The following is an 11,487-nucleotide window of genomic DNA, read 5'->3' on the forward strand; positions in this document are numbered from 1 at the left end:
AAAATAAATAAATAATAATAATAATTAATTTAAAAATGTAAGACTTTTAAACAATTGCAACTATATAAATTTAAAACACGTGATTAAAAGTTGCTAACTGGCGATGAAAAGGGCGAAAAAAAAAACAGTTTTGTTTTCTGCGTTTACTCACCACGATCCAAGTGGTTCGAGAGGTTATTCCTTCAATTTCGCTCAATTTACAGCAGGACGACTGTATTCGTGATGTTGCTTCTCAGTTGGGCTTTCTCAACTATGTAACGGTTCCTCCTAGGGGACTTAGTGGTGGTTTAGCTATTTTCTGGTTTCAGCATGTTCAGCTTTCTGTTTTAAGCAGTTCTCCTAATTTCATCGATTGTAAAATTAGCTGTAATGGAAGTATTTTCTATTTTTCTCTGGTTTATGGACACCCTAATCCAACCTTTCATTCTCATACTTGGGAGAGGATAGAACGAGTAGGAATAAACAGGAAGATGGAGCTTTGGATGTTAGTAGGTGATTTCAACGAACTGCTTGGGAATCATGAGAAGATTGGTGGTTCAATAAGACCTGAAAATTCCTTCGAAGAACCTTGGTCCACAACAACAATCTTCAGGATATTAAAGCGACTGGTAATAGATTCTCTTGGGTTGGTGTGCGTGGAACTCATTATATAAAAAGTTGTTTGGACATAACGATGGCTAATGGAGCATGGTTTGATATGTTTCCGGCGGCTACAACTGAATTCTTGGAGATTAATGAATCTCATCATAGACCATTAGTATATTTTCTTACCAATCAAGTAGATGTTCCAAGGAAAACATTTCGGTTTGATAATAGAATGTGTGGAAAAGATGGTTTCAGAGATTCGGTTATGAGAGGATGGAAAGAAACATGCCAGATGCAGCTATTAGATACACCCCTTGCTCAGCGGTTGGTTAGATGCAGACAACATATCTCCATATGGAAGAGACACAACCGACACAATGCTGGTGACAACATTAATAGACTACGAGGACAACTGGATCGAGCTATTACTTCTAGTACTATGCCTACACGGGATATTAGTGGACTGAGAGAAGAACTTGATCAAGCATACATGGAGGAAGAAATCTTTTGGAAACAGAGAAGTCGGGTGATGTGGTTACGAGCTGGTGATAGGAATACTGCTTATTTTCATTCCATTTCAAAGGCTCATAGAAATAGATTACATTTGACAGCAATCCAAGATGACTAACATGTGATACATCGAGGTCAGAAGGAGATTGGAAGAATTGCTAAGAATATTTCCAGTCATTATTTTCTAATACCTTAATTGTGGCCCCTGCATGTGAATTGTGAATAATATTTTGCCTTAAGTGTTGAAAGGTTATCTAGTAACAGATTCTTTTCCCGTTTCTGGTTATTTGATAACTAATACTATTCTCTCCGTTTCAGAATGATCTATATTTTAAAAAAAAATTATTTCTAAAAGATTCATATTTTACATTTACATTTCCAATGTATGTAATAATGGCAAATTATAAAATATTAATTATGTTTACTAAATTTTGATTGGTTAAAAGTTATAAGAAACATCTAAAGACGGAAATAATACATTCACTACAAGAAAACACATGCTTAACTACGAAAATTAACGAGGAAAAACAATCCTCGTAAATTTGCGTCGAGTTTACGACGAATTTACGTGAAAAACTAAAGTCATCGTTATTTCCTCGTAACGTAACGACAAAACTGTTTCGTCGTAAAGTGGATGTAATTTTACGAGTATTTTACGAGGAAAAACTATTTCCTCGTAAATACGACGTAAACTTTGCGTGGTATTTACGAGGTAATAGTTTACGTGTATTTAGCGAGGAAATTTTTGAATCCACCAACTTTATAGGTGTTACACGTTTTTTTTGCCCACCTAATTAATTTTCGTCGTAAATTCATAGCAAAATTACAACTACCAGATTCGAATTTTCCTATAAATATGGATGTTTGAACATCATTTTAAACACACCAACAACAAAAAACGTGAAAGAAAAAAAATGGCTGGCTCCGGGACTATTTACGAGTTGCGGAAGTGGATGTATATGCATAGAGATGCTAACGGGAGAGTGACGAAAGAATACCTTGCGGGTCTGGAGACATTTATGCATCAAGCAGATTCAACACCGCTCGCCCAAGAAAGTGGTAAGATGTTCTGTCCTTGTCGGAAATGCAACAATTCGAAACTGGCAAATCGTGAAAATGTTTGGAAGCATTTAATAAATAGAGGTTTCACGGCAAATTACTATATCTGGTTTCAACATGGAGAAGGTTTTAATTATGATCAGAATGAAGCAAGTAGTAGTAATAGCAATTTTCAGGAAAAAGAACCGGTTGATCATCATTTGCATAATGAACATAGTTACCATCAGGAGGAGATGGTAGATTATGATAGGGTTCATGATATGGTAGCTGATGCATTCGTAGCTCATGATGAAGATGAAGAACCTAATATAGATGCAAAAAAGTTTTACGAAATGTTAAACGCGGCGAATCAACCACTTTACAGTGGTTGTAGAGAAGGTCTCTCTAAATTGTCGTTAGCTGCTAGAATGATGAATATTAAAACTGATCACAATCTACCTGAAAGTTGCATGAACGAATGGGCGGACTTGTTTAAAGAGTACTTGCCGGAAGACAATGTGTCTGCTGATTCTTATTATGAGATTCAGAAACTGGTTTATAGTCTTGGGTTGCCTTCGGAGATGATAGATGTTTGCATCGACAACTGCATGATCTATTGGGGAGATGATGAGAAGCTAGAAGAATGTCGATTCTGCAAGAAGCCACGATTCAAGCCGCAAGGACGGGGACGTAATAGGGTACCGTACCAAAGGATGTGGTACCTACCAATTACAGATAGATTGAAAAGATTGTATCAATCAGAGCAGACTGCTGGAAAGATGAGATGGCATGCCGAGCATACTCAGACGGATGGTGAGATGACTCATCCATCAGATGCAAGAGCCTGAAAACATTTCAACAAAGTACATCCAGATTTCGCTAGCAATATCCGGAATGTGTATCTCGGATTATGCACAGATGGATTTAGTCCGTTCGGAATGTCAGGGAGACAATATTCATTGTGGCCAGTCTTTCTTACTCCATACAACCTGCCACCAAAGATGTGCATGCAACGGTAGTTACTAGGGATTTAGGGATTTCGGGTTTCGGGTTTCGGATTTCGGGTTTCGGGTTTCGGGTTTCGGGTTTCGGGTTTCGGGTTCTAGGGATTTAACCATAACACTCGTTAAAAATAACGACGAAACTTAAAATTAAATATGGGGTTTGGAATATATGAAGTAGAAAATTAAAGATGGGGGTTTGGGTTTCGGGTTTCGGGTTTGGGGGTTGGGGTTTGGGGTTTCGGGTATGGGGTTTCGGGTTTGGGTTTCGGGTTTCGGATTCTAGGGATTTAAACATAACACTCGTTAATTCCACGTAAGCACAAATCGTCGTAAAGTCCTCGTAGTATGAAATCGTCGTAACTACCACGTAAAATGATTTAAACAAAACACTCGTTAATTCCACGTAAGCAGAAATCGTCGTAAAGACCACGTAAACGGATTTATACATAAACCCGTTAATTCCACGTAAGTACAAATCGTCGTAAATATCTCGTAGTGTACAAACTTGAGAAAAAAAGGAAAAGGAGAGAAATACCAGATTAACATGTGACTTCCAGCAATTATAATACGTAAGTCTCGCCCACATGAATTATAATATCTTCTCCTTTTCCTATTTTTTTCAAATATTTATAATTTGAATAGGATTTGTTTGAGGATTGTGATTTGAGATAAGGTGTGATTTGGGAGTTTGTGTGTGGTTTGAGAGTGAGAGTTGTGGGTATATTTATAGGAAAGTAAGCCTCGTTAATTCCTCGTAAGGTAAATCGTCGTTAATACCTCGTATAAAAAAACACGGGCCTTTGTGATTCCTCGCAATTTCCTCGTAAAAAAAAAGACGGGCCTTTGTAACTGCTCGCTATTTCGTCGTAAACTTACGAGGAATTTGCGACGATATGTAATCTTATATATACACCCGAGCGCTCACTCTTTCTTTCCTCTCTACTTCCTCTCCATTTCGTAGCAATGGTTAGCCTCTCTGATTCCTCTCTAATTTGGTTAGTTTATGATAGATTAGGTGGTTAGTATAGGGAATTTAGATAGGTTTGCGGATTTTATGTTGTTTAGTGTTGATTATGTGGATAATGTTGGGAAATATATTGTTGATGTTAATTTTAAAATTTTCATTTTTTTTTCCCAGGTTCGAAAAGGAAGACTTACTGCCCATTACAGAGAGATCTTCGGTGAGCCGGGTAGTCGTTTAGACCCGGCCTCTTCTTCCGCTCCCAGTTCTTCGGGCCAGGAGACTGTCCCCGAGACTCAGTACACTCAGAGAGTCTCTGGGTCTACTTCTTCTACTGCACCATCGGCTCCTCATGTGCCTCCTCCGATGCTTCCTCCTGTGCCTCCTCCGATGGCACCTCCGATGGCCGCCGATATTCATCCTGATTTGATGGTGCCTCCGAGTGCTCCTTACTCGCAGTACACTGTAGAGGACATTCTCAGTCTGCCAGGCAGAGAAGGTTTACCAGTCATCGACCCAGACCGACCCGACGGAACTTTGTGGTATGTTGCATTAATTTTTTTTTAATTCGTTTAAATTTCTTTTATAACATTAAAAAATAATTTATATTTTTAAATTTGTATTTTTCAGGTGGGGGGTTGACGGATGTCTTGCATCGGACGTAACCGACACGATCAAGGGTTACTTCTCCATGCCACATCCAAACTGGAGTAAGACGCCTCACTACGTCAGAAAGACGTGGTTCAAAATTTACGCTATAAGTTTCTATTAATTAATTATATATACTTTAATTTTTTCATGATTTATATATATACTTTCTAAAAAACTAATTGTTAATTTATTTTTCCAACAGCAAAAATATACTTGGGCCTTGGGGATCACTGAGAGGGTGAGGAAGAAGTTTAACGCGAAGGCGAAAGTTCGCTTGTTGGACACGGTCTCCAACTGGAAGGGTGACTGGATCGTGAAGGGGTATGAGCGTGGCAAACCCGCTGAGCTCACCACGGATGTGTGGGATGGCCTCATCCGTTATTGGCGCCTTCCTGATTCCATTATTAAATTAAATAATTTTAATTATTTTTTAATTATATTTTTAAATTCTGTAAAAATAATAAAAACGAAGTAAATTCGTAGCTAATGTACGACCTCTTTACGTGGAAACCTTACGAGGAAATGACGAGAAACAATTAACGACTATTTTACGAGGAAACATTTGCGAGGAAATAACGAGGAAAAGTTTACGAGTATTTTACGAGGAAATCGTTTCGTGGTTGTTACGTGTATTTTGCGAGGAAACTCTTTCAAGGTGTTTACGTGTAGGTTACGAGGAACTCATTTCGAGGTATTTACGAGGAATTGTAGCGACGTCTTTGCGTGGAATATTGACGTGGTCTTTACGACGAATCGCCCTACTTCGTCTTTACGACGAAATATATTCCTCGCTAAGTTACGACGAATTAGCGAGGAAATATGTGTTACGACGGACGAGTAACGAGCAAACACGCTTCCTCGCTATTTCGTCGTAAAGCCTCTTTTACGACGAAATAACGAGGAAAACCGCCCTCGTTAAAGTGATGTTTTCTTGTAGTGATTTTAACGTCAAATTTTACGTGTTTTCTTATTATGTGTGAAAATTTTAGAATATACATTATTTTGAAACGGACGGAGCATGTCCTAACATTTCATCATTATTAAATTAATTAACTCAATTTGTGCTTCTTCGCAAACTCAATTAAATTAACGATCGCCTCTCATCGTGCGCATCGTAATCAATGATCATTATTTAAGTCATATCATAGTACATGGTAACTCATTTTCCCTCACTTTTACTCCAAATATCGTTTAGAATTGTCAATGTGACTTTTGATCACATTTACTTCGATTGGTTCTACAACATAAAAAGTCACCCATTTTCACAAGCGTGTTTTTTTATCTAATCCGCTGGAAAATTATCAAAAAGATATACATATATATATGTATGCATATATAATTTCAAATGAACAAACTATATCTTTATAGAATTTTCTATATCATTAATAACAAATATTAAATTTTTACCTGGTAAAACAATATGTATATATGTATATAAATGAGTATTACAATAGAGTTATATCTTATTATATAAAGTAGAGTTATCTCTCGCCACTTCAGCACCCAGCTCAAAAATTCGAGCTTTATAAGCGTGACACCTGTCCCAGCTTACCAAACTCACTGTTTTCGCGTGTTCTTTATTGCATCTATTTTACTGTGTTTTTAAAAAATGGACTTCCAGAGACATTCTAATTTGTAAGGAATGGATAATGCTCTTTGGGCCGTTATCCAACCAAAAGCTAGGCCCGTCTTTGACAGTAATCTTCAAGCCGTCTCTGTTCATGTCGGTCTCTGTTCTTCACCTCCCAGCTGTTACAAATCGAATTGATTATCATTAATGGCCGCTAAAACCATGATCTTGCATTCACTGATTCTTACCATTCATTCGGGCGGTCATCCTCACCTATATATAAAAAAAAGGATTCATCCCTCTAGCATCATCTTCAGAGTTTGCTCACATCTCTCAACACTTCCTCAACGAGCATGACGTTATTCCTCCACCTCAAAATCAGAAGATACAACAACTTTTTGATGAACCACTGTGGGTAGTCAGCGGGAAGGAGCATATCACAGTGAAGGAAGCAAAGAGAACGAGATGGCTGGAATAGAGTTTAAAGAGTAGTGAAGGAGGCAAAACGGAGGTTGACCTGGAAAGTGAAAAGGGGATTTTATGATTGAAGGAAGACAGACAAGGATCACAAGGCTTTAGCAAAATTTTGAGATTTTAGAAAACATCAAGAAGAAACGGTTACAGAGGATCTAGGTTTTGTGTGGAGAAGAAAAGCATAACGGCGAGCATAGGAGATGTTGTTTTGTGCGGCTGAGAAAAAAAAAGATTCAATACCGCAAATAATAATGTTTAATCTAGGTTTTTCTTCTGTTTAATACAAAATATGTTTGGTGGGTTAGTTTAATTACATATTGGGTTTATTATTTTTAGATGGTTTCGGGTAACTTGGGCCAAGAATACATATTTAAATAGATCCAATGTATAAAAACTTAAAACGATACAAATTTGGTAAAAAAAACTATTAGGTTTCAACTATATAAAAGTTCGACGATTGATTTGAGATTGGAGATAAGAAGAGAAAATACTTTTTACTATTTATCTCCTATTTTATTTGATAAAATTTCTCCCACTTAGATATTTATTTTTTCTCTAAAATTTGTATTTGACATCTCTATATATATAGTGCGGTCAAATCATCAAAAAAGAGCAAAATTTGATACTTCACCATTATAAATTTATTTTTTTATGTAATGACATATATACAATATCATACTTTTTTATAAGTCTATATACTAAATATTTAAAATGAATATGAATTTCTATAAAATTTAAAACAATTTCACCAGATTTTTTTTTAAAAAAATTAATTATACTAATCTATATTATAATAGTACAGTTTTTGTTCACTTCTAAAGGTATCCACGTGTGCATCTTCGTGGGACCCACTTAAAAAAAAATTTGCCCAATTACGAGAAAAACTCAGGTCATGTTTTCTCTGAAACTTTTTTTTGACCGAATGTTTTCTCCGAAACCGCGGTCGATCAAACTTCCATGTATTCATGATATGTCATCAACTCAAGCTTTAAATTAAGTGTTCATGGGTGCATCAAAACATTAGTAACTCTTCGTCCTCATCTCCCATCTGTAAATTTTGTATCGGTTTGATATACAATTAACATTTGCGTTGCTTCAGATCTAAGAAGGCTCTGCGTAATGATTTTGTCGACCCCATATTCAATCCCTAATACCTCTTAAGAATCGTTTGATTGGAAGCTTTAGTACCTAAAGTCTCGGTAAATCGACGATTCGTTTCTAGGTTTGATTTTATAAATCTGATGCAGATTCTTACAAAGAAACAAACTTCAATTGTTCGAACGATTCACTGCATCTCCTCTTTTGTGAGTGGCTCCAGTTCTCCTCATATGCCTCTTTGTCCTATGCGACTCCTCTGTCGCCGGCGATGGTGGTTAAGCCTCTGGGCTCTGAGGTATTTTATTGCAGATCTCCTGCTCTTCGTTTCGTTATTGCGTTTTTGTTTATAATTTTAATTTGATTCTCTCTTTCGTTTTCATGTTTGTTCATATTGAATCTGATTATCTTTGATCATCAATCAGGCGTTTTTGTTTACACATTGTGGATACCATAAACGCGAATGCCACGTTCAGTTTGCTGGAAGGGATCTTCAAGCACCAGGTACGATTAGTGTATTTTAAAATCCAAACTTTGACATAGAAAATGTGTAACAGCGATTCTGTTTCTTCATTCTTGAAATGAATGTTTATGTATGCGTTATATATTCACTGTGGTTTAGTGAAGCCTTTGTCTGGTGTTTTATATTTGTCTAAGATGATTATTGATGGTTTTGGTTGATATTTGTTTAAAACAGGCATTGTTCTACAACTCGCAAACACAATTCATGCCAAGACCTGCAGTTGTGGAAAAATTAGTCAAACTGGTGACAGTTACATTAGGTAGCTCATATCACTATCCTCTTAAATCTGGCTTCCGCAACTCAAAATCTGATCTTGGCACTAGAATTTCCTTCAAGGTGATCCCTTCAGCTTCTTAATCTTCTCAGTTTTAATATCTTTACTGGGCAAGGAATTCAAATGGCTTATTCTGTTCGGTCCTCTGTAATCCTGGACTAGATAACCAAACGGAGTGATATGGATCCTTCACTTCATAGTCACTACTCATTAATCATTATTTTAGTTTGCAGACTTGCAGTAGAAGCTTGAGTTCTAATAGCTTGCCTTACTATCTGTCAGTACTCATTACTTAGTTTTCATGATAAGTTTGGTCCACTCCAAAAATTGTTTTGCATTTTTTCTGAATTGCAGTATAGCATTTCAAGAGGAGTTTCCTCAACACCAACCGTCTATGTGAATGGGTTCGAGCTGCTTGATGCTGGTTCTCCCATAGATTTTGAAGGATGGAAAACACCATTGATCCTCTGGTTAACCCACGAGAAGTAAAGATAAAGGACACCTTCCTTTCATTCCTCACCCAACCATCTTATTAGTAGTTCTTTTTTTGTTGTCTCAGACCCACACCTAATGTACTAGACATGTTTAACTCTCCACAATCTGTATGTAAAGAAGTAATCATAAATGTATTATTAGTTTTGATTTCTAATAGTTTTGTTTCTTCAGCTAACTGAGAAGATACCGAAGGAAGTGTATGCACAGCAAAAGGAAGTCGGGGATGAAAAAAACACTGAGAATATCCCCGTTAGCACCTTCTTTATTGCGAGTGTTGGAAGATGTTACTGGTGATGTTGATGAGATCCTAAGCCAACTTGAGTAACATGTGAGATTCTTTCTTCTCAATCGTTTGTGTTTATATGACACTATATATGTAAGGTTTGAACATTAGCTGTAGTTATGTGATTAAGATTATTTCTAAATTGGTTGCATTTGTTTCCGATAAAATTGTGTCACACTCTTCAACTTCACACCTAATGCGCCATACCTTCACTGTCTCCACCATCACTGAAGATAACATCTTGGAGACCCATGGCAAGGTTGTCATGATTTCTTGTCCATATGTTTGTTGTTTAGATTTTTGTTTGACAATCAAGTTCTTTTATCTCAGGAGGACGGTGAGAACACTCTTCCAAGCTAAGATTGGAAACATCACCTTCGGGGCCGTCTGTTTTGGGAGACAAGGGCAGCGAGGTTTGTGTTACAAACCTATCAGCCTGTCAACCGTCTTTTCTCCTTGCAAGTTTTCTTAATGTTCGGATATTTTATTTCCGTTTGTTTTATTAATGAAACGTTGACGGGTTCTAATTCATACAAGATTTGCCAGTAGTGTATTGTAACTTTGATAATTTTCTTCACCATGAATAAAAAAGACCGTGTAAGCTTCACAAAGCGAATAAATAAAACCTAAGGATATGATTTCCCCCTTTTTTAAAACACTTATAAATGGTTAACCGAGGATAATAGTCTTCGGTTATTATTTGGATTTTTCCCCTTTTTAATTAAAACGAACCTATAAACCAATGTGTTTTTGTTATTATTAGAATTAAACATACTAGCAATATACAATATACTAAAATCCTAAGACTAAATTCACAGTTAACTTATTAAGGTTTTTAAAAATATTTTATTTACTTTAGTTAACTTTGGTTTGATTGTGTTCTTATAGATTTTTTGTGACTTTTTAAGGTTTTATTTTCAGTTTTATATTAGATTAAATTTATATAGTTAATTTTTAAGGGGCAGTGTAAATTATTTGTGTTTTTTAAAGGTTTTTGTTTCAGTTTTATATTGGAAATACTTTATATAATTTTTTTTATAGTCACCAACATAATGATTTCATGACCATGCGTTTATGTTTTAAAACATGATTTATTTTAAAATAACTCAATAAGGGAACCCGATTGTACTGAACCAAAACGCAACCCGAATCAAATATAAACCGACCCAAAACCGATCCAAACCAAACTAATCATGGTTTACTTCAGTTGGAAAAATTCTAGAACCGAACTAGCCAAACTGAACCTAACCCAAACTGAATCGATAAAATAGTTGAAGTGGCCACCACTATTAATTATGGGTAAAATAAGTGTAAATTATATTTATTGCTCGAATAAATCTTACATTTAAATGAAACAATTTTAATACATTTTCCCTTTCATTTTTAAAATATATATACTCACAACTACCTACGTAAGCACATGTCAACCCATAAACCTAATCTCATGAAGTTGAAAGCGCTAATAAAGCTATTGGGCAATAAAAAATTTTAAAAATAATTCGAAAAACTCAAACCATTTGAATTCTAATCCATTCTTATATCAACCGAATCAAGGTGTTTGTATTACAATGTTCTATTCCTCATCATTATAGACAACACGGAAACACGAACATTTCAGAACATTTCAGAAAATAAACTCGACAACATCAGTCCACAGAACTACCAACGCATCAACTCCGAACCTGGCCCTGCGCTTGTGCGGGGGCTATGCCACTAGTATATAGATAAATTCAAAATAAATATAAAATGTTGTAACCGTTTTGTCATTTAGATATATAAAAATTGAAAGTAATATAAAAGCCCATCAGTGTATTTTAGATTATTTATAATCACAAAATAACAAGATTTTATATATAGAAGGAGATGGAAGTTTGCTTCAACCATGGCAATGGTGAAGCACATTATATTGGAGGAATCAAGCAATATTTTGCATTGAACAAGCCTCAACAAGGCCTAAAACATCTCAAGCTCTCAGCCACCAACAAATATGCTAAAGGTGACTTTCTATGTGCCATTCTTTTGAT

At 35.9% G+C, this 11,487-nt stretch overlaps 1 protein-coding gene and 1 long non-coding RNA gene across 2 annotated transcripts; one reads left to right on the plus strand and one right to left on the minus strand.

The window, feature by feature from the left end:
• Positions 1 to 6,047: 6,047 nt before the first annotated feature.
• On the minus strand, positions 6,048 to 7,053 carry LOC125583546. The gene is made up of 2 exons (XR_007320561.1): positions 6,568 to 7,053; positions 6,048 to 6,498 (listed from the first exon to the last, which is right to left on the minus strand). It is a non-coding gene; the product is annotated as an uncharacterized LOC125583546 (long non-coding RNA).
• A 673-nt stretch (positions 7,054 to 7,726) lies between these two features.
• On the plus strand, positions 7,727 to 10,070 carry LOC106422000. Its single transcript, XM_048750631.1, has 5 exons — positions 7,727 to 8,186; positions 8,314 to 8,392; positions 8,586 to 8,747; positions 9,040 to 9,722; positions 9,794 to 10,070. The coding sequence occupies exons 1-4, from the start codon at positions 8,035 to 8,037 to the stop codon at positions 9,172 to 9,174; spliced, it is 528 nt and encodes a 175-aa protein (XP_048606588.1). The 5' UTR covers positions 7,727 to 8,034; the 3' UTR covers positions 9,175 to 9,722; positions 9,794 to 10,070.
• Positions 10,071 to 11,487: the final 1,417 nt, after the last annotated feature.

This window comes from Brassica napus, chromosome C3 (genome assembly GCF_020379485.1).
Source record: "Brassica napus cultivar Da-Ae chromosome C3, Da-Ae, whole genome shotgun sequence".
Taxonomy (NCBI): Eukaryota; Viridiplantae; Streptophyta; class Magnoliopsida; order Brassicales; family Brassicaceae; genus Brassica; species Brassica napus.